This window comes from Mesocricetus auratus, unplaced genomic scaffold, assembly GCF_017639785.1.
Source record: "Mesocricetus auratus isolate SY011 unplaced genomic scaffold, BCM_Maur_2.0 Super-Scaffold_100029, whole genome shotgun sequence".
NCBI classification, from domain to species: domain Eukaryota; kingdom Metazoa; phylum Chordata; class Mammalia; order Rodentia; family Cricetidae; genus Mesocricetus; species Mesocricetus auratus.
The window spans coordinates 18,629,384-18,653,859 of NW_024429210.1; the positions used below are offsets into that span (position 1 = coordinate 18,629,384).

The window sequence follows — 24,476 nt, forward strand, 5'->3', positions numbered from 1 at the left end:
GAGATCTATGGCATTCACTGACCAACAGCTCCAAAAGAATAATTTGGCACTGGGTTTCTTATTTGTTAGTCTCTGATGTCTAGAAGGGGAATTGTTGCCCTATTTTAGAGTAAAACCCTATTGAGTCTTAAAACACTGTAAAATCAAGCTGTTAAAAACCTGAAAGCTTTATCCCTACTGATTAGCTAGTTTTCCTAGTGCTAGAAGGTGCTATGCAAGTTTGGCATGGTGGCACACATCTTTAATCCCAGCACTCAGGAGGCAGAGGCAGGTGGATCACTAAGTTAAAGGCCAGCCAAGCCTACAAAGTGAGTTCCAGGACAGCCAGTGTTACACAAAGAAACCCTGTCTCAAAAACTCAAAGGAGGAGGAGAAGAAGGTGCTTTGTAAGCTACTGGAGGAGAAAAGTAATCATCACTCAGAGCCTAACTATGGACTCTTCAAGCTAAATTAATGAATGGCCTAGAAAGACATTCCCATTGGTGCAATAGTGGCATAAACATCAAGGGAGTAATCAGTTACTTTCTGATTGGATCTAGTACTGCACCAAGGGACAAAACTCATACCTGGCACCATTATGAGAATAAGAACCTATGGGTAGACAGGCAGTATAGGTCTTAGGGGAAAACCTACTACTATTACATTTCTAAATGGACATAGTACTAAACTGACTTCTGCTTGTCACTATACTTGCATAGATCACAGCATTTCTCATAGTCACCTGAGAAGCTTCTATCCACGGTAGATGGTGCTTAACACAGAAGGCCACAGTATGAGACTATGAGGCTACAGGATGCTCAGGCCTCTGAGGAACATACATACCGTAACCTCTTCCCATGGCTCAGAGCTCATTTCTGAAGAGGGGATAGGATGAGTGGGAGAGAGAGAGAAGGTGAATGACTACAAAAATACTGTCTTCAGAATGCATCAGAGCAGCCGCACAATGAACTCACAGCAGCTGTGACAGCATGTACAAAACCTTGCAAGATTAAGCCAGACCAAATTGCAGCAAGAAGGGAGGAATCAGGCACATACTCCCACACCAAGCTGTAGAGTTACTGGCATCTGTCAGCTGCTGGGACAGGAGAGACAGTTTCTCTGAGTGTAGCTCCTGGTAAGTCAACCACTCTCTGGTAGAAGACCACAACTCTGAGAATATTTTGGCAGCACAAACTGATCTTGAAGGATTTAAAACAAAATAAAACCACAAAGTTGGGTGAATAAGGAACGGGGCGGGTGAACTGAAGAAGAGCTGGAGAAGGGCATGATGAATGTCATCAAAACATGTTGCAAAGAACTAATAAAAATATTACGTTGCAAAGAAGGCAAAGGGTGGACCAACATTTCTTGTTTAAAATGTGAAATGCACAGTTGAGTTCTTACCTACCATGTTCAAAGCCCCGGATAACCACATGAGCAATAAAAACCCAAAGACAGATATTGGGGTGAAAGCTTAAGATCGGAGAAGCAAGTCCTCAACCCTGCCAATGCTCAGACCAAAGGGGTGATCCTACCCTCAGATTGCTCCCAACTGCACTGCTCCTCAGTATTACTCAGACTGCAATGAGCTCTTGTCTCCTCCTTGCCTATGTTCCTCCCTAGTGCTGGGATTAAAGGCATGGGATCCCAAGTGCTAAGATCACCTTTGTGTGGGCACTGTTTCTCTTTTAGACTGGATAAATTTCATGTACCCCCAGGATGGCCTTGAACTAACAGAGATCCACCTGCCTCTGTCTCCAGAGTGCTGGGATTAAAGGTGTGTATAGCCACTGCCTGGCCTCTATGGCTGTGGTTAGCTTTGCACTCTGATCTTCAAGCAAGCTTTATTTGTTAGATCATAAACAGAACATCAGCACTCCCGTTTTTATCCCCAGTGCTGCCAATAGAAACAGGGTGAATATCCTGTTTGATTTACATGCAATACGTCATTTGCACATTTCTTTTGTACTGCATTGCTATATCTTCTATCATGCTTTAACAATCATTTACTGGTTTTAAGAATAACTCTATACTAAATTCATTATAGCAAAAGTATAATATAATGCTATGTAATTCCTACCAAAAAGTATCTCTTCACGTGCTGTGTTTTTCCCTGTGATGATTCTTTATGGTTCCCACAATTTACAATATTAAAATATATTTATTTAGCAGCCTATCTTCAATATACCCATTACTTCCACTTCTACTGAGCCTCACAACCTTCCAGGAAATTTGTTTAGGGTGTAATTTGTATTAGCCTGTGAAGATTCTTCCCCAAGGTATGCAGTCACCTTATAAAACTATAATATTTAGGATCATTTAATAATTTATATGATGCTTATTATACCAAAATTAAACACTTTTAACATATGGCCTGATCTCTTCCCAAAGCATTCTGAATGATTCCTGTTAAAAGCAAAGTCGTCCGTGTCCTGACCTTTGTACTTCTGGAGGATCTGTCTGCCTCCCTTCACCCCAAAGCCCCCCTTTCCATCCCTCCATGGGGAGCTTTAGCACTGACACTGGGAACTGCTCACAACTCCATTCTCCAACCGACTAACTCCTCCTCTTTATTTGGCCTCCTTTCCCCTCACAACTCTGTGCAACTCACCTAATACACATTCTAATAGTTTTATGTACTTTTATTTGGAGTACTTATTGTTGATGTAATTTTAATATATTTGGGTGGTTATGTGATAGCCGTCTATCTTTCCCCCTAGCCTATATCTTACTCCAAGAAATAGGAGTTCCATCTCTGACTTTGCTCACCAACGATCATCTCTGTTGAACAATGTACCTGGAATAGAGCAGTTACTGTGAAATAAATGAATAGCTCAATGTCTTATTATTTATTCCTGTAGAATAACAGGAGTTGAACTTAACCATGCATTGCTTGTTACAAACAGCTTTGCAAACTCCCTTGTCAGTAGCTCTCACTTGGGCATCATTCCATAGAGGTAGAACTTCTTCACTGGAAAGGAAATCCTCACAACAGGATCTCATGATTACTATTGCTTTCAGTTGACTCTTATTCCCCAGGAAAGAGTTAGCACACCGCACTGTCTAGAAGAGCCAAGATTTCCTAAAGGAAGTTCTATTACATGGATTAAGAATTGAGGAGGGGAGGGGGAGAGAGCTGGTACTGACGTGTGAAGGAACCTTGTTTCTAATTTAAATAAAAAATGGAAAAAAAGAATTAATCTCTCCAAAGTTACTCTTTCTTTTGAAATATAATCTGCTTTCAGGTGATATGTGGACCTTCTACCATCTGAACTCTCTAGAAAAGGGTTAAACCTTTTTATGATTTGGGAATACTCTTTCTTTTTTATTTAAATTAGAAACAATATTATTTTATATCCTCTCCCTCCCACCCTCCCATCCCCCACACCGACCCCCATCCCATTCCTCTTTGGCTCCATAGGAAAGGGTGAGACCTTCAATGTGGGATCAACAAAGTCTGCCATATCATTTGGGGCAGGACCTTATCCCTCCCCCGTGTGTCTGGGCTGAGAGAGTATCCCTCTAAGGGGAATGACCTCTCAATGTCCATTGGATTTTGGGAATACTCTTGTCCATTTTTCAGCTCAAGTTGGAGAATCTAAATGTGTACAAAGGGTTTACCTTGTCCATCTGTCCCAGGGGTCTCTGTTTCTTCATGAAATCATGATATCTTCAGATACTCCATATTTCTCACTAGAGTGTCCATGATATAGGGAAATCTAGACTTATGGAGACTTGGGAAAAAAACTCCCCATGAAGATCTAGAAATTAGAGAAATAGAAAGGAGATAGTGGGAAAATGTGCTGAGATAAATAAAGAAAATGAAAAAAATTAAACTCTAGAAGCAAATGTCAATTGAGATAGACAGGGATTTGAGTCAGAGTTTGGTGTAAAAAAATACAACCAAAGAAAACTAAGGAAAATGAGATAGTATTGCAGTTTTTGTCAAAATGCACTAGATATGAAGGCACAGTTTTTTAGATAAAATATAAACATCCAAGAATATGTGTAAATTAAATGAAAAGATTTCAGATACAAAATAAAACACACTTTAGATTTGTTAAAGAAATCACAGTGAGGTACTTGGAAGAGCCTTCTCAGGATTTTTTATTTCCCTTCTTTTTACTGACTTTCACACAATGTGCTCACCCAGACTCCCTGGTTACTGGAACATAAATAAAATCTTTGATAAAAATATATGAGCACAAGAGGTTCCTGATATTGGCAAAACCCCAATCCACATATGCTAGGCCCTCTGGCCTGCTTAACATCCTTGCAGAAGTCTCCCTTTAGGTCAATAACGAAAAAGATACTACCAGCCTTGGTTTGTACATGTTAGTGTGTTTCCTATAAAGAGCAAAACTTTGCCAACAAAATGTCATAGAAGACACTACAAAGCACATAAAATCTTCCTTACTCTCCATTCTCACTAAGGCAGTTGAAACTTTCAGAAAATCTTGATCAATGCATTTGTGACTAGCAGTAGTAAACACCTATGAACAGATGTGCCTATGTCCTGGGTTCACAGTGCACGAGCAAGGAAGGAAACTAGCTCATAGAAAACTTTGTATGCACAATGAACTATTCTGCACCTCAGGAAGAGCTAATGTTGTCAACAATAAAGCAAAAGGGGTTCTACTCACCGCAAAAATAAAACAAAAAATTAAAAGTGAAACTATTTGAAGTAGACTACTACAGGTCACAAAGAGCAAGCCAGACTGACTATATGTCCAAAAGGAAGCATAGTAACTCCCTTTGGGCCAGAGGCTGAGTCCCAGGGAGGGGCTCCCGGAGCAGCCTCATGTCTGTTGACTTGCTTTTTCAAGCTGTTAGTACAACTCACAGCTACATTGCTTTGTTTTTTGTTGTGACATGGTCTCCATAGATGTGCATTGAAATTGTGCCCAGCTGAACCGAAGCCAAGAACCATGGAATCTGGAGGTTGTGTAAGCAAGATTACAAGGCTCCAAGGTATCTAGTGCCGGCCCTGCTCATCTCTCTGCTTACCTCCAAGCTCAGCTTATTTAGCCTGGGCAATTAAAGCCTGTGCTGGGACCAGATCCAAAGGGTGTAGCAAAGTGACCACATTTTCAGAAAAGCCACAGCTTCGTCTTCACATCAGTACTCGATTTACATGCCCAGGGAACAGTGACCACTAACAAAAACCAATCTGGGGTTTGCTTTTTTCCACTTGTCCTTTCCTTTCAGAGCATAACCCAATTTGCTCATCTTTATTCCTCTCAGGAGAAATTATCTATGTGTTCTTAAATCTTCTGTCCCTCTCAAGAAATAAAATCTCAAGTAGTTAACTATTGACAGGGTTATTCATTCATACTAAACTACCAAATATGGGCCAACCAGTTAAATTTTCTTAGAATAAGTAAACACAGTATACTGAACAATCTAGTGCATATCTATATCAAAATTGCTCATTGTTTATTTGAAACTCAAATTGAATTTTCTGTGTGTTTTATGTGGAAGCCCAGCATTAAATGGTAGGTGACATATTTTACCTAAAAATATTGGCTAATTCAAAGTTTTCATACTCTAAGCCAAATTAATAATTAGTAGATTTTTGGCAATGAAGTAAAAGAAAAAATATATTAGGTAAGTAAATTTTTCTTATTTCAAGCCCAACTATAGTCACCACTTTTTAAATTTGAAGGATGCCTCAGCTCCAAAGACAAAAGGTACAGTTTAATTCTTAACTCCTTGTAACTGAGGCTACTTATCAATATCTACTTCAAATCAGACAATGTAATTATATACTAATTGATACTCTAGTCTTCTAAATAGAAAAAATATTGTTCAATGATCAAATCCCAGTCCCAAATCCACACAGTAAACCAAAATCACCAGTGGTGACATCTGGATGTCTTAGAAGACACCTAACATCTCACCAGAAAGACATTCCACATCACAGCCTAAACAGCAAAGTATGAATGAAGTGTATGTCTTCAAGTCCCAAGAAAATCTGTATGTGGGAGGAGTAAGAGAAGAGGTGTGGAAAAAATGGTAATAAAGCACAACAAGGCAATCGAGCAAAAGGAAAATTGATGTAACTCAATGTTTTCAAAGATGTACATGGGTGACTGGAAAGACACTTTGGCAGCAGTAGTTACCCAGAATAGGTCATTGACTGAAGAAAATACTTCAAATGGACTTGTTTAGAATCTACTCCAATCTCTTCCTCTTGTTTTCTCTTTCTCTGTCTCTGTCTCTGCCTCTGTCTCTCTCTTTCACTTTCTTTGTTTTTTTTTTTTTTGAGGGGGTTCTTTTTGACAAAATATTATACCCTGGACTGGCCTCAATTCAAGACCTTCTACTTCTGTGCCAGAACATCTGGATTATAGATGCATACACCTGTGCTTGGCTGGAGATTCTTATACACAGACAGTAGTAAACTACAGACTCTCCTCATGGTCTGATAGTGAACAGGCTTTACCATCAAACACTGTTTTGTAACTGGAATTCAGAACAGTACAGTGAATAAAGAAGCTGGGAAGAGAGGCCCGAGCCACTAGGAGTGTGTGTGTGTAGAGAGAGAGAGAGAGAGAGAGAGAGAGAGAGAGAGAGAGAGAGAGAGAGAGAGACCTGAGCCTCTAGGAGCAGCAAGTGACCACTGAGAAAGATGACAACAGTGGCTTCCAGCAGTGACTTCCAGAAGCTATCTTAAGTTCCTCTGGGAAAGAGCACTTGTTCCCCAACCAGCATCCACTGATGTTTCTCCATAAGAGATACCCTGCTGCTGCAGTGACCACCAGAACCTCAGCCCCACATTTATATAGAGGAACTGTGACCCTGCCTCCACCTAGAGAAGCAATCGCCAGAGCTGTGGCCCCATCTGCACCTAGTGGAGCAAACACCAGGGACTTGGAACTGCTTCCACCTGGAGGAGCAATCAAATCACTGGAATACAGTTTCTAGCTAAACCAATTGGAGGAAAAGGAACACCCTGAAGCACAGGCTTCACATGTACCTATTAGAGAAAAAGATGGGTAGACAACAAAGCAAGACTACAGTCAACAACACAGAGAGCAATATAGCACCACTGGAATTCGTGGTGTTACAACAGAATCCATCCTTCTGCTACATACAAGAAGCACACCTCAACCTTAAAGAAACACATTACCTCAGAGTAAAGGGTTGAAAAAATTTTTTTCGATCAACTGGTCCTGGACTGGAGATGTGGCTCAGCCATTAAAGGCTAGGCTCACAATCAATCAATCAACTGGTCCTAAGAAACAAGCTGGTGTAGCTATCCTAATATCTAACAAAAAATAGACTTCAAACCAAAATCAATCAAAAGAGATAAAGTCATTTCATATTCATCACAGGAAAAATTCAGCAAGAGGAAATCTCAATTCTGAACATCTATGCCTCAAACACAAGGGCTCACACATTTGTAAAAGAAACATTACTAAAATTCAAATCATAAATCAAGCACCCAACACTAATTATGGGAGACTTCAGCACCCCACTCTCACCAATGCACAGGTCTGCCAGACAGAAGTTTAACAAAGAAATAAGGGAACTAACAGACATTGTGACTCAAATGGACTTAACAGACATCTATAGAACATTCCACTCAAACACCAAAGAATATACCTTCTTCTCAGCACAGCATGGAACCTTCTCAAAAATTTAGTAATAAAGAAACCCCCAAGAGACACAAAAAATAATAATAACCCAATGTATCTTGTCAGATCAGCATGGCTTAAAATTAGAATTCAACAACAACAGTTTCAGAAAGTCCACAAATACATGGAAATAGAACAATGCTCAACTGAATAACCACTGGGTTAAGAAAGAAATTAAAGACTTCCTAAATTTCACAGAAAAAGATCACACAACATACCCAAACATATGGGACACAATGAAAGCAGTGCTAACAGGAAAGTTCATAGCACTAAATGCCTACATAAAGAATCTGGAAGCCAGGTGTTGGTGGCACACACCTTTAATTCCAGCACTTGGGAGACAGAGGCAGGCAGATCCCTGTGAGTTCAAGGTCAGCCTGGTCTACAGAGTGAGTTCCAAGATGGGCTCCAAAGCAATACAGAGAAACCCTGTCTCAAAAAAACAAACAAACAAAAAAGAATCTGGAAAAATCCCACACTAGTGAATTAACAGAACAACTGAAAGCTCTAGAAAGATCAAACTCAGCCAGGAAGAGTAGATGGTTTGAAATACTCAAAGTTAGCGCTAACCTCAATAAAATAGAAACAAAGAAAACAACACATACACACACAAAAACTAATGAGACAAAGAGTTGGTTCTTTGAGAAAAGCAACAAGGCAGACAAACCTTTATCAAAACTAACCAAAAGGAATAGAAAGAATATCCAAATTAACAGAAATGAAAAGGGGAACAAAACAAGAGACACTGAGGAAATCCAGAGAATCATCAGATCATACTTCAAAAACATGTACACCACAAAATTGGAAAATTTAAAGGAAATAGACAATTTCCTGCGTAAGTACCACATACTAAAATTAAATCAAGACCAGATAAACAATTAAATAGACCTACAACCTCTAAGGAAGTAGAAACAGTCATCAAAAGGCTCCCAACAAGAAAAAAAAGCCAAGGACCATCTAGATGGTTTCAGCACAGAATTCTAACAGTTTCAAAGAAGATCTAATACCTATATTCTTGAAAGTGTTCTACATAATGGAAACAGAAGGAACATTACCAAACCCTTTTTATGAGGCTACAGTTACACTGATACCCAAACCACACAAAGATGCAACTAAGAAAGAGAATTCCAGACCAATCTCCATTGGGAGAAGCCATTTTGTAAATATGTGTCTGATTGGTTTGAATAAAGCACTGGTGGCCAATAGGGAAACAAGATAGGTGGGACTAGGAGTCTAGGAGGATTCTGGGAATTGTAGTGAGAAGAGTTCTCGACACGTGATCTCCCGAGAAACAGGCAATCAGGAGTGCATCTTCAAAAAGATAAGTTCTTATAAACTATATATTAGCAATTATGGATTAATAATCAAACCAGAGCTAGCCAATAAGAACCAAGCAAACGGCCAACAGCTTCATAATTAATATAGTGTCTTCTGTGTTATTTGTGGGCTGAAAGCAGCAACAGGAACCAGGCAGACAGGAAGGCTAAACGTTACAAATCTGCCTCATGAACATTGATGCAAAAATACTCAATAAATTATGAACAAACTAAATCTAAGAATAGATAGAAACATCATCTGCCATGATCAACTAAGCTTCATCCCAGAGATGCAGAGATGGTTCAACATATGAAAATCTGTCAGTGTAATCCATCATATAAGCAAACTGAAAGAAAAAAAACCACATGATCATCTCATTAGACGCTGAAAAAGCCTTCAACAAAAACCAACATGATAAAGATCCTAGAGAGATCAGGGAACAAAGGGACATTCTTAAACATAATAAAGGCAATATGCAGCAAGCCAACATCAAGCTAAATGGAGAGAAACTCAAAATGATTCCACCAAAATCAGGAACAAGACAAGGCTGTCCATTAGCTCCACATCTATTCAAGGTAGTACTTGAAGTCCTAGCTAGAGCAATAAGACAACAAAAGGAGATCAAGGAGATACAAACTAGAAAGGAAGAAGTCAAACTTTTTCTATTTGCTGATGATATGACAGCATACATAAGTGACCCCCAAAATTCTATCAGGAAACTCCTATAGCTGATAAACACCTTCAGTAATGTGGTAGGATACAAGATTAACGCAAAAAAATCAGTAACCTTCCTATATACAGATGACAAACAGGTTGAGAAAAAAAATCAGAGAAATATCACCCTTTATAATAGTCAGAAATAACAGAAAATGTCTTGGGGTATCTCTAACCAAACAAGTGAAAGACCTGTATGACAGGAATTTTAAGTCATTGAAGAACAAATCTGAAGATGTTATCAGAAAATGGGAGGATTTCCCATGCTCATGGACAGATAGGATTAACATAGTAAAAATGGTAACCCTACCAAAAGCAATCTACAGATTCAATGCAATCCACATCAAAATCCCAGCACAATTCTTCACAGAGCTTGAAAGAACAATACTCAACTCTATATGGAAAACTAAAAAACCCAGGATAACCAAAACAACCCTGTACAATAAAGGAACTTCCAGAGGCATCACCGTCCCTGACTTCAAGCTCTACTATACAGCTATAGTAATGAAAACAACTTGGTATTGGCACAAATCAGACAGGTAGACCAATAAAATCTAATTGAAGACCCTTATATTAATCCACACACCTAGCAACACCTGGTTTTTGACAAAGAAGCTAAAATTATACAACGTAAAAAAGAAAGCATCTTCAACAAATGGTGATGGCATAACTGGATACTGACATGTACAAGGTTGCAGATAGATCCCTATCTATTGCCATGCATAGAACTTTAGTCCAAATTGATCAAAGAGCTCAACATAACTGCAGTCACACTGAACTCCCTTGTAGAGAAAATGGAAGTACCCTTGAACAGATTGGTACAGGAGACCTCTTCCTAAATATAACACCAATAGCACAGGAACTGAAAGAAACAATTAATAAATGGGAACTCCTGAAACTAAAAAGCTTCTGTAAAGCAAAGAACATGATGAACAAGACAAAATGGCTCCCTACAGAGTGGGAAAAGATCTTCACTAACCTCACATCTAACAGAGGGAAGATCTCCAAAATATACAAAAAAATCAAGAAACTAGACATCAAACTACCAAATAATCCAATTAAAAAATGGGATACAGATCTAAACAGGGAATTCTCAATGCAAGACTCTCAAATGGTCAGAAGACACTTAAGCTCAATATCCTTAGTCATCGGGGAAATGAAAATAAAAACAACTCTAAGATGTCATCTTACACCAATCAGAATGGCTAAGACAAAAACCACTGATGACAGCTTATGCTGGGAAGGGTGTGGAGTAATAGGAACACTCCTCCATTTCTGGTGGGAATGCAAACTTGTATAGCCACTATGAAAATCGGTATGACAGTTTCTCAGAAAATTATGAATCAATCTACCCTAAGACTTTGCAATGCCACTTTGGGCCATATGCTCAAAGGAGGCACACTCACACCACAAGGGCATTTGCTCAGCTATGTTCATAGCAGCCTTATTCATAATAGCCAGAACTTGGGAACAACCTAGATGCCTCTCAACCAAAGAATGGATAAAGAAATTGTGGTAGATTTACACAATGGAGTACTACTCAGTGGTAAGAAACAATGACATATTTAAATTGGCAAGCAAATGAACAGAACTAGAAAAAAAACATCCTGAGTGAGGTAACCTAGATCCAAAAAGACAAATATAGTATGTACTCACTCATAAGTGAATACCAGACATAAAGCAAATTATAACAAGCCTACAATCCAAAACCCCAGAGAAGCGAGAACCCTCTTGCAGAAATAGATGAAAACAGATGCAGAGATCTATAACTCACCATTAGGCAAGCTCCTGGAGTATAATCTAAGTGAGGGAGGAGCAATAATATGAACAAAGGAGTCAAGACCATGAAGGGGAAACCCACAGAATCAACTGACCAGAGCTAGTCACTGACCAGAGATCACTGAATCCACACTGTCAACTGGGGAACCAGCATAGGACAGAACTAATGCAGGTGACAGTGGTGTGGTTTGGGCAGTATATGAAGCCACTGGCAGTGGGGCCAAGATCTAACTATAATGTATAAACTGGCTTTGTGGAGCTCATTCTCTATGGAGAGTTACCTTGCTCAGCCTAGACATGGCAGAGTGGGAGATTGTCTTGGTCCTGCCTCAACGAGGTGATGGGACAGGCTTAATTGACATCCTAAAGGAGTGCTTACCCTTTCTCAGGAGCAGATGGGAGGTGAGACGGGGGAAGGAGGGGAGAGAGGGGAGAGGAGGGAGGGAGGATACTGGGATTGGGATATAAAAAAAACTATTTTAAATTAATTAATTAAAAAACAAGCTAGTATTAGATCATTCTTCCCCGGCAAATGACATATCAAGTCTCATTCATCAGAAGTTGTATCCAGCCACCAGATGAAGGCAATGGCAGTAGTTCTTCAAATGGTCCATCACTTGTTGCTTCAGGAACCATTCTTGCAAATTCATCCCTATAGTGTGTTTACTTAGGCCAGAAACCCAGCCATCAGTATATCTCAAATTAAGTCAGTCAGGACAGAGTCCGTTCCATATAATTGAGCTTTTAGTGATACAAGTGATTCCCCAAACATCTATCCCACCATCCGACTGGCCCTAAGTCAGTCAGAAGTGATCAGGGATAATTTTATCACCTCTCAGAGCACACTTGGCAGGATATAGCAATAATGTTGGTTGTCATTGTTTGCGTAGAAGGTGAGGGTGACACAAATGTTGCCAGCATCTAGTAAATAGAGTCCAGAAAGTTGCTGAAGATCCTACCACACACACACAGGTGCCCACAACAAGGAACCATCCTGCCACAAATGTCAATAGTGCCAGGATGCATAACCCTGCCCTAGTACAACACCCATTGAATTTTTGAAATTTTTGCAATGTTTGATTTTAAAGATGTGTGTGTGTGTGTGTGTGTGTGTGTGTGTGTTCCTCAATAATTTTATGTGCTCCTCTTGTGTGGGGGTGCCTGAAGAAGCTAGAAGAGAGTTTTGGATGCCCTGGAACTGGAGTTACAGGCAGTTGTGAGCCATCTGATATGGAAATTGGGAACAGAACCCATGCCCTCAAGTAGAGCAGAAAACTGTCCTTACACCTGGGCCATCTCTCCAGCCCAGGACTTTGATTTTAAAAGTATCCTCTGCTGTGATGCAAATTGTTTTGGGCAATATACATATTACAGTTTATTTACATGATTTCCACATTTTACTGTTTCTGAAACCATGGCATGACCTAAAATTAACATGTACTTTAATATGATAATTTTCCTTATTCTCTTTTTTAATTATAAATGCTGTGGTTAATCCTATAGTTTATCTTTAAAAATTAGTGGGTTCTTGAAACCAAGGAACTAGTGCCATATAAACAGGTAACTTCTCACGAATACACACGCATGCTTGCATACAGAAGAGGAGTCCTGAAAGAGCCTTGGCCTCAGCCTCAGCTCCAGCATGCAGTCACCCTGTTACTTTTCATTGATTTTGGCGTGTGTTCCAGGTATCAGCGGTGTTTTAAGGCCATAATCAGTGGAATCAAGAACAGCTCATTTAGGGCCCTTTGAAGTTGAGATTGAGAACAGGGAAGAAATCAGTAAATAAATAGGTGCCACTATTAAGGAAAGACAGCTAAAAAGTACTAATAGAAAAGAGATTCCAGAACTTTGCTCATCTGCCCAGGACCAGGCCTCCTCTACTATTACAAATCAACTTGCTGATACCCTGGCAAAAACAGTATGTTTTCACCTACTCCAAATACAGCGCATGTTCAAAAGCAAGATATGTGTCTTAAAGATGTATTTCCCAATGCGTATAGACACGCCATCCCCTTATACAAGTCCAGCTCCTGCTCGAATGAAAACGTGCTCCGTATTTGCTAAGTTGGATAAAATTCCTGCAAAGCTAGGAAAAGAGCTTCCCTTGAAAGCGTGAGGACTTGAACTTGAGTCCCAAGCCTCACCTGTCCTAGCAGACACCTATAAGCCCAGCACTAAAGACTGAGATAGGAAGTCTGGGGACTCACTATGCAAAAGCTCCAAGTTTGTAGGAGACACTGTCTCGAAAATATAAGGTAAAGAGTGACCAAAGAAGATGTTCCAAATGTTACCACAAAGAAGATGTTCCATGAGCCCTGCCCAGGGAAATGAATAATACACACTCACGTGCACTCAGGCACACACACACACACACACACACACACACACACACACACACACACACACACACTTGACTGCCAGTGCTTCAGAGATATGCACACTCCTCTTAAAGGAAAGGTCAAACTAGAGAAAAAATATGGGGGACAGAGACACCAGCCCATTCCAATGTCCTCTTCTATCTGGCAACAGGAGATCTACCCAGGTCCAAGCAACTGTTCCCTACTATTCATTTGTTAATTTTTTATAAACGTCAAACTTGACACAGTTCTAATGTCTCCAAGCACCTTAAGACCCAGACAGCAGACTTTTAGACCTGAGCAGTCATGGAATGGCACCTGATGTTTGACCTCTGTGACACCGGGTAGGCTTCTGACCATCCATGCTGTTAAGGGCTTAATTTCAGGCAGACACTATCTTTCAAGTCTGGAACAATCCTCATGATTCCAGCAGAGTCAGTTTTCTTTGTTTTACATTTATTTATTCAGAGACATCTAAATATATGCCGGTCTGTTGAAACAGCCTCTGGGCTGAAGTACAATAAAAACATTAATTAAAACACCAGATTAGAAACACCCAGCGGGGCCCCTGGAACAGTATCAATTGAGCCTGCCATTTAAGTGTCAGCCAGAGAAGATGAGGCCCCTGCAGGTGACCTGCCCTGTGCCTAAGTAGCTTCAAAGGGACTGTAGCCCCATGCTGAGGTGAGTGCTGCCTGCCCTGGGTGCCCATACCCAATTGGTGCGTTTTCCTTCAAATCCTTGAGTTGGCACCATCTCTGCCACCCCTTTCATTCTGCAGCTGACTAGGAGGGCATCTCATCTTCAGAATCCTCAAGGTTGGCAGGGATCTGGGCACAGCAATCTTACATAACAGCTGGTTTTTATCCAGGCAATGCCGGAGAACCTGTTGCTGGCACTTTGTGGGCAGTAGCACTTTCTCTGAAATAGCCCTCCCCCTTCTCAACCCCAATGCTGTAGTAGAATTTACAGAGGGTGTGCAGTGCCAGCTCCAAGAGAAAGCCACTACATGGTATTCATTCCAGATTTAGGGTGTGGGCAATGCATCTAATAGAGGGAGGGGGAGGGAGGGGAGAGAGGGTAAGGGAGGGAGAGGGAGGGGGAGAGAGGGAGGGAGGGAGAGAGGGAGGGGGTGGCAGGAAGGAAGAGAGAGGGGAGGGGGAGGGAGGGGGAGGGATGTAGAAAGGGAGGGGGAGAGGAGGGGGAGGGAGGGGGTGGCAGGAAGGGAGGGGGAAGGGAGGGGAAGGGAGCCTCTATGACATAGAAAAATTCCCTAAATTCCAAATTTGTTTACACAGCTAATTAGGCATGAACTTTTAGAATCCAGCTCAGGCCTGTTAAGAAGTAAAGTAACACTGCATGCAGGCATGCTCTGTCAAGGACTCACATCCTATAAGAGACAGCTTCAGTAGTAAATAGGACTTTATTATAACCATACAACTTTCTTAAAGACTCACAAAGTAAAACAAAAGCAAGTAACTTTTTTTAAGCCTTTGGCTTCTTTCTTTTATGTATAATTTTCCCACAAGCCTCCCAACTTAGAAAAACAGAAAAGATTTGAAAGAAAAGAATAGCATATAAATGCTAGATAAGGATAGGGTTTCATACATGGTAGGAGCGGTTTTTACTGACTATTCCACTGAATTCTGCGTTATTCATTCATCTTTATTTTCCCTTAATGACAAATGTGCCAATATCTTATTACAAAGAGATCACCACCAACGCAGACATAACTGCCTTTTATCAGGCATCTGGCCCTAATTACATGCCTGCAATCCTGCTTCAATCAGCCATGGTGGTTTTTTTATGTAATTTTATGATATCATTGAGCTGGATGAGTCTCATGAGCTGCCTGCTACTGCATTCTGAAGTGGCAGGGTATTACCTAAAAGAAAAAACTCCGCTCTTCTTCACTCATAACCACATTCTGACTTCTCATGCTGAATTCAACCCCCAACTAATTAGTTCAAGAGCAAGCAGCTTTAACCAAGACTCTGGGTTACATTCCTGTTCCTGAGAGCTGTGCTTCCCCCAGATGTAGCTCTCTTGTTACCCTTTGCATTTTAAATAAGCCATTTTGGAGCATGGATTGTGTTTCTTCATTAATATATGCACCCCTTGGGGCCACACTGAAGCTTGTGATGGCTCTGTGCCAGCAGTCAGGACTACAGAATGTCTGCAAGACCCAGCTTTGTCTTGCAGTTGGTATCCACAAGGCAACTCCAGTCCAGCGGTGAGGGGTCACTGGTCCTGGGAGACAGAGGGCCTACATTTCACTGAGGTCTCCTCATTTTATTTTGCCTTCAATATGTAGTGTTTTCTTTATTGACAGTTAAAACGATAAAGCATTGCACAGCTTGTATTTTCATGTAACTGAATACTTATGAATACTAGTCCCATGGAAATGCTTTCTAATAAGTTTAAAAACTGACACACACACACACACACACACCAAATCTAAACAAGATATGCTAATAAATTTGACCTTTTCTTAGTGATTCAGAATCACCTTTAAACTGTTAGTTACTGCCCAAGGGTGAAAAAAGGTGTCGGGTAGCACTAAGCTAATAGACTTTCCTTGTGATTTGGGATAATTTACAGTTTTTCCATTTTGTTTTGTCTTCAGTAAGGTCAAACTCTCAGTGATCACTTTACACTGAGGTCCATGTCAACTTCTCAAAGGAAACTTGGGGTTCACTGCCTTCAGTTTGCAGATGGCTGGGAACACAAATGACTTTACTGTAGCATCTGCAATGGAAGTTAGTTCTGGGTGATATTCAGAGGCTCTGCCTGTGGCTGTAAGCGAATCAGCCCCAATGAGTGAAGCCTCCGCATCTCCTGTGGACACACAGAGGCCTGCACAGTTCTGTTCTAGCTCCTAATCTGACTCCAGCAAGAGTGATTACCTGAGCCTTGTCCTTTAGTACTGACACAGGCAGTAATCAGTCTGTTCACCCTCAGGCTTCCAATCTATCCTTCCTGGATATGTCTTCTCACCTCCCTTTTAATTCCTACCCTGAGCCATTTCAGTGAACATTAAATCACTTACCAAAGGAAAAGACTTATTGTAAAAAAGAAGAACATGTTAATACATGCAAGTTGAACTCTGAATTTGTTTTTATTTTGTTGGAAAAGAATGAAAATATATTGAATTTTAAATTATGGGAAAATTTTTGTTTTTAAATTTGCCTCTCATCAAAATGGAAGCAAGAAGGTCAGCTATGCTCACACCAGTCCTAGCCGCTCACAAGTGCTGTCTCTCCCAATTATAACTCCTCAGTTCCTTGAAGGGCCCAACAGTGAGTGTTTGATGCCTGTACCAGATGATTCAGGCCCAGATGACTCAGTGCTGTGGTTTAGATATGAAATGTCCCCAGAAAATCCATGTACTGAAAGCTTAGCTCCCAGTCACAGCTGCTGCTAAGAAACAGCTGGATTGTGAAAGCTAAGCTCAGCAATGGTTGAATTCATGGCTGAATACACTATTAGAAACAAGGCCTGGGTGGAGAAGGAGGTCAGTGAGGTCCAACATTTGGATGATATATTGTCTTCCTTATCCTAAGCTGTTGTCTGTGGCTGAGAAGCATGGGCTGACCTTAGAGCGGAGACTTGAGATGACCGGTGTGTGTGCCAACCAGATGGCACTGACTCTCCTTGGAAGACCCAACAGGTTGAATCCTAAGAATGTCCACCAGAGGCCTACAGTAGCCCTGCTGTGTGGGCCCCATGTGAAAGGGGCTCAGGGTATCAGTTGTGGGAGGCACCTAGCCAACCAGAATGTGCAAGTCATCCTTTTCCTGCCCAACTTTGTCAAGATGCTGGAGTCTATCACCAATGAACTGTCTCTCTTCAGCAAGACCCAAGGTCAACAAATGTCTAGCCTAAGAGATCTCCCTACTAGCCCTGTGGACCTGGTTATCAACTGCCTGGATTGCCCGGAGAACGCCTTCTTGCGGGATCAGCCCTGGTACAAGGCAGCTGTGGCTTGGGCTAACCAGAACCGGGCACCAGTGCTCAGCATAGACCCTCCTGTGCATGAAGTTGAGCAGGGCACCGATGCCAAATGGTCCTTGGCACTGGGCCTGCCTCTGCCACTAGGGGAGCATGCAGGCCAAGTCTATTTGTGTGACATTGGCATTCCCCATCAGGTCTTCCAGGAGGTTGGCATCAACTACCATTCACCCTTTGGCTGCAAGTTTGTCATTCCCCTGCACTCTGCCTAAGGGGCTTCAGGCAGCTGGACCCTGTATTCCCCTGCACTACTCCTGCTGCCAAACCCGACATAAGGATGTGAAGCTTTGTGGACCTTGTAGATTACCTTTTGGATTTGTTTCTTCTGTGAGAGGACAAAACATACTTAAAACTTGTCTGCTACCCTTTCCTTAATCAGGGAAGGCTTTCCCACTGGCATGCATGTCAGGGGTAGACCAGTGGCTCCAAGCATCTTTCTATCGTACCATGTCTCCATTCAAGTGGGGCTTTATTTACAGACATAGGCAGCTCTAAGACTGTTTAAGGTTTACAGCCACCGGGCATGGGCTGGCACCTTGTGGGATGGGCCAGGTCCTATTGGGGTCTCTACCCACTGTTTCAGAAGGCTTTGTCTTTCCCATGCTTCCTCTGGCCCTGCAGCCAGCCAGCTCACCCTTACTCTAATCATGTAGATCAGGCTGCATGGAGCTATCCAGAAGGCAGACCTGTGCTCTCCTTATGTCCTGAGATTGCTGTCTCTGCCTTCCCCCCAGTGCCACCCAAGTTCATTTAGAAGCTTTGGACCCTACATATGATGGAATTTTTCCTGGGGAATGTATTGGGATGATGACTGTGGTGAAATTCTGGGCTGGCTGCTGTGCTGTTTTCTTTAGCAGAGGTTTTGTGCCTGTGATGCTACAGTGCCCACCTCCTAGTTGGGGCCAGACATTCAGGGTGCAGCTTTTCAGTATTGGGGAGACCCTGGGGGAGTTTGGTGCTGAGCCAGAGGAGGCTCCTTGGTGCTTCTGTCGTAGGCCATCACTTCCTGCCTCTTCCTTGCCCATAAATAATATTCCTTGTTTCCCCTTCTGCCTGTCTCTGGAAATGGTCTTCTGCAGCCGCCCTAGGATAGGTTACATGTCCCCCTCCCTTCATGCCATGGTCTCACCCTAGTTCTTATGCCTGGGCTTTTATTGTAGTTGCCCTCCCCAGGTGTGCAGACTTGGGACTAATATCCTGTCTCAAACGTGCCAAAAATGAGCCCAGTTCTGGATGACCTTGCTGGTGGGGCTCAACCATGGGAGCATCACATTGTTCAGATCCTAGGGCATTATCCTCAGGATCATTCTGGACTTGGGGCCTACGGGCTAGTAGGATAGGACTATGCCTGGAGCCTTAGCAGGGACCTGATTTGTACTTTGAAGCTCTCCCCTGCAGCCTTCTTTCTGCTGTGCCATCACTGGTTGACAGAAAGATGGGCTTACTAAAAAGTTTGGGTATTGGGTAAAAACCCATAGATTCCAGGCTTTTTCTTACAGGAACATGGCCCCAAACAGATGATAGCCTTTCCTTTCCTTCCCTTCCCTTCCCTTTCCTTCCCTTTTCTTTCCTTTCCTTTCCTGTCATCTTTTTTCCTAGTTATCTCCAGATGTAGGAAAGAGACCAGAGGACTGTCAGCTTCAGCTGCACACCCCTAACCCTAACCCCAGGACTTTGTAACTTTCAAGCCGGGCCTTTTCTTTTTCTTTTTCTTTTCAGTTTTTGAGACAGGGTTTCTCTGTGTAGCTTTGGAGCCTATCTTGGCACTGCTCTTAGACCAGACTGGCCTTGAACTCACAGAGATCTGCCTGCCTCTGCCTCCTGAGTGCTGGGATTAAAGGCATGTGCCACCAGTGCCCAGCCTAACTGGGCCTCTTTTCTGAACACAGGGTTACAGTTGGGACAGCAGGCAGCCAACTAGACACATATAAAATGAGGTAGAACTCTGGTCCTAAAGATGGCTAGCATCAGGAAGTTCTGGTGACCCTGGAAGTAATAAGACTTTAAGCTTCTTCCTCTTCTCCCTGCTCTTGGCCTGAACCCCTGCTTGAGTTATTGAAAATGTGTTACTCCTACCCATAGCTCTTCTTGGAAGGTCCTGCCTAGTGCTGGATTCAGTCAAATGGTCAAGTCAGTATCTCATTCAGCTCTTGGGAAACCTAAAGCCAGCACTACAATAAAGCGACAAGAGTTCTGCACTATCTAAAAAAATACAGTTAATATGTGATAGAGTAACTATCAAAGGTAAGCAGCAGAAGTAATATTTTTAAATTAAAAATTCATCGAAGCTGGGGAAAGCTTAGGTTTGATCCTCAGCTCTACAAAATAAAAATTCACTCAAATCAGTTTGTTTCCTTTTAAAAGATTTAGAAAAGAAATAATTCGAACCTGAGGAAACTTTCAGATGTCAGAAATACAAATAAACAAAACTGAAAAGAGCATTGGAAACAGGGCTTGTTTGCTACCTGTAAACAGCTTTCCGAGTCCTCCTGGGCCTCTGCAGCCTCAGTGCCTTCTTGCCACAGTCAAATCAAAACCAGTAGTGCCCATCTATTTTTCCTGTATTTAGCTTTTTCTTTTCTTCTTTAAAAAATTATTGAAAATAGATTCTTCTCTCATACAGTACATCCCCACCACAGTCCCCCTCTCTCTATTGCTCCCAACTCCCTCAACCCTACCCCACCCCACTCCACCCTAATCCAGATCCTCTACCCCTCAGGTTTCCTCTTCAGAAAAGAGCAGGACTCCAACCTGATGGGGGAAGTCCTTCTGTGTATATGCTGATAACTATAGCACTGTTGGCCATTAGGGAAGCAAGACAGGTGGGACTAAGAGTCGCAGAGGATTCTGGAAAATGTAGTGAAGAGAGTTGTTGCCATGTGATCATGGGGAGAGGACTCATGGGGCTACGTCCTTGGTAAGGTAAGTCCTTATAAAATATGTATTAGTAATTATGGGTTAATAATTAAGTCAGAGCTAGCCACTAAGAAACCATAAAAAACAGCTGACAGCTTCATAATTAATGTAGTGTCCTGTGTGTTATTTGGGGGCTAAAGTGGCAGTGGAACCAAGGCAGCTGGCGGGAAGACAACACATTACACCAACCTAAACAAGGCAAAACAAGATACAATAGGACAAGACAAAAGCCTTCATATCGAAGCTGGACAAGGCAACTCAACAGGAAGAGCAGGCAAAGAATCAGAGACACACCCCCTCGCACTGTTAGTATTCCCACAAAAGCACCAAGCTAAGAGCCATAACAATAAGTATACAGAGAACCTAATGCAGATTCATGCAGGCCTGGTGCTTGACGCTTCAGTCTCTGTCAGCCCATGTGAGCTCTGCTTAGTTGATTGTGTGGGCCATGTTCTCCTGGTATCCTCCATCCCCTCTGACTCCTACACTCTTTCCTCCCCTTCTTCCATGGGATTCACCAAGCTTTGAGGAAAGGGACACAATGGAGACCTTCAATTTAGACTCTCCCTCTCTATGCATAATATCTGGAGTTGGGTCTCTGCACCTGCTACCATCTGCAGACAGAGGAAGCCTCTCTGATGACAAATGGTATATGAGTATAGCAGAATATCATAAGGAACCATTTCATTGAGTGTGTGTGTGTGTGTGTGTGTGTGTGTGTGTGTGTGTGTGTGTGTGTGTGTGTGTGTGTGTGTTTGGCTCTACTCTAGGTCTCTGGGCTATCCAGTCTCCATTACTGGCCGTCCAAGCAGTGTCGGGCGTGAGCTCCTAGCATAGGCCTCGAGGTAAACCAAACACTGGTTGGCCACTCCTACAAGCTCTGCTCCAGCACATCTTGCAGTCAGGACGAAGTACTGGTTGAGGATTTTATGACTGGGTTGGTATCCAGGTTTCTCTTCCGTAGGCTGCAGGCTACTATAATGGTATAAAAATATTTATACAACCACGGTTCTAGCAACTGTAATTTTAAAAGAAAGCAACTTCCCCTACTTTGTTGTTGTTGTTTAGTTTAAAAAATAAAAAACTTAGCCTTTAAAGTTTAGGTTCAACACAAGTGAGCTATTGAGCCTCAAAGCACCATTTGGTTGTTAGTGGGAAGACACCATGCTTGCCAAGCTTTAGGTACCAATTTCTTCTCACACACTCCCCTAATGTATTTCAAGGCAGTTGGGTCACACTTTGCAAAAGGAAGTGAAAATCTAGGACACACCAAAGTCCCTTGGCAATTTTCACAGTGCTTTAAAACACAGCAGACAATCCAAAATTTATAGATTCAAAGGAGTTCAGACAAAGCTATTCATTATGAGAATAGGAAGATGGCAATTAGCACTCTGTTTCGTAGAGATCTGTGAAGAAAACACATCACTGATAAAATCACATCATTGCAAAAATGTGCAAGGATAAGTACTTGTTGTGTTCACTGTTGAGTAATCCCAGGAACAAAACAAACCCTGTGTTACAGAAGTCTTCTTTTACCTTTCTTAATCTTTGAGTAATTAACATGGGAAAAAGATGTTTTCTGGGCCACTACACAGACAAATAATTTCCCAGCAGAGAGAGACAAGCAAATGAGCCTGAGCATGTGATGGACTTGGCAAGCAATGAGTCTTAACAAATTTGCAGTTGAATTATTGAACTGTTAAAACTGCAGAGTTAAACAGAAAAGATCTGGATAGATAGATACGGCTTTGTTAGTGTGGATTTGGGGGAGTGGCTAATTTTGTTTGTTACAACTGCTTGTTGCCATGAGCACCAAAGTTATGACACTTCCATTCACAATGTGTATTTTTTTTTTGGAAAATAAGGTTTCACTTACACAATTGAGGTTCATCAACCATGTGAACTTAAAGTGTGAGGTTTTCACACACACCATAGATTTATTTGCTTAACCACTGATCTTATTTATTTTTAGATGAACTACCGAATATTGGTTCTTCAAAGAAAAGAATAGAGGCCTTTTTAGAGAGTCTTTTTAACTTGTTTACTCAATAAATACTTAAGTACTATACACTAGGTGCTAGAAATAGTACAGTAAAAAATAGGGTATTTACAATACAGTGAGTTAGTTGGGCAATTAACAATAAAATAAGTAATTATAAGATGAGTTAAGCACTTGGAATACATTCGCAGAAGCATTTCACATATCCTGGAACTAAAGGGTGGAGACAGCTTAGTCAGAAAAGTTTCCCAAGGGAAGCTTTAACATGGGAACTTGAGGGATGACTGGGGTTTATCCAAGTCAACCAGGATGGAGCAAAAACAAAGAGGCTAAGGAAAACCCAAAGCCAATGAGAAACTGTGGTGATATCTTGCTTATACAAATAAAGACTGGGGGTCTCCATACAGAGAATGGAGCTTGCCACTAGCTAACCATAGAGATCTAGAGATCTGCACAGACAGACAGGAAGTGAGGTAGCTGGGCAGAAACAGGATATAAGCAGGGAGAAACAGGAAATCACTCTCTTGTCTGCTGAGATGCTAAGGAGGTAAGGTATGCTGTGACTTGCACCTTCTCTCTGATTTCTCAGCATTTCCCTCTATATCTGACTCCAGTCTTTTATTATCTAGACCAATTAAGAACTCCTTTTACATTTTTGCACCCAACATAGCACTTGAACTCATGACCCTGAGATTAAGAGTCTCATGCTCTACCAACTGAGCTAGCCAGAAGGAAATATAGACAGGGCTACAAGACAAGGAGAATTCTGGGAAGAGGATGCAGAGAGAGGTCAAGAGAGAGAGAGACAGGTCACATAGCCACTGAAGGAATAACATGCTGGGGACTTCTGCGGAAGATAAAGTGATGTAGAAATACATAGATGAGCCGGGCGGTGGTGGCGCAAGCCTTTAATCCCAGCACTCAGGAGGCAGAGGCAGGTGGATCTCTGTGAGTTCCAGGCCGGGCTGGACCAACAGCCTCCAAAACAATACAGAGAAACTCTGTCTCGTAAAACCAAAAAAAAAAAAATACATAGATGAATAGTTACAGGTTAATAATTAAGACAGAGCTAGCCAGTAATAAGCCTAAGCCACCAATCAAACAATTTATAAATAATATAAGTCTCTGGACCTTGGAGGAGGTGATGCAAACATCCCACTATAGGCTAAGAACTAAAAAATATCACTGTTCTTAACACTTTGGCAGTTATATATGAGCATAAGTATAAATACTTGAGGGCAATTTGGTGGGTAAAACATGTCCATCTAGCAAAACAGCAGTAGTAGCTTCCCTCTTGGGCCCATAACCTGCTCACTGATGAGTTTTGATGTGGTTTACAATACTCATGAATGAATTCCCTTCAGTGGATTGGGCATCAAGTTTGATGAGAAGCTAGTTGTTTGCCCCCATTAACAGGCACACTAATGTTGCATCAGTAGGCACATCTTGTCTGACTACTCAGTTGTATAGCTCACAAGTGCACAGATGGGTAAGACTGTTGATACCTTTTCTCACCAGCAGCCAGCATAGCACTTCCCAGCATTACGAGCATACCCATCAGAGAGAGGTTTCCATTTCATTTCCAGCTTGATTTATCTTTGTTGCACAACGGAATCATGAAGTTAATTATCTTTTAAAAAAATAGGTTCTTAGCACATAGTTCTGATAGGTAACCAAAAGCAAAGGCAGTAGACAGTACTGTATGATGTCAGTGAGAGCTGCTCAAAAACTATCCTATCCAACAACTCCTGTGGAATTTTG

At 41.7% G+C, this 24,476-nt stretch overlaps 1 protein-coding gene across 1 annotated transcript; it reads left to right on the forward strand.

The window, feature by feature from the left end:
* Window positions 1-17,325: 17,325 nt before the first annotated feature.
* On the forward strand, window positions 17,326-18,322 carry LOC110340916 (enhancer of mRNA-decapping protein 3-like). Its single transcript, XM_040733188.1, has one exon. The coding sequence runs from the start codon at window positions 17,326-17,328 to the stop codon at window positions 18,010-18,012; it is 687 nt and encodes a 228-aa protein (XP_040589122.1). The 3' UTR covers window positions 18,013-18,322.
* The last annotated feature ends 6,154 nt before the right edge of the window (window positions 18,323-24,476 follow it).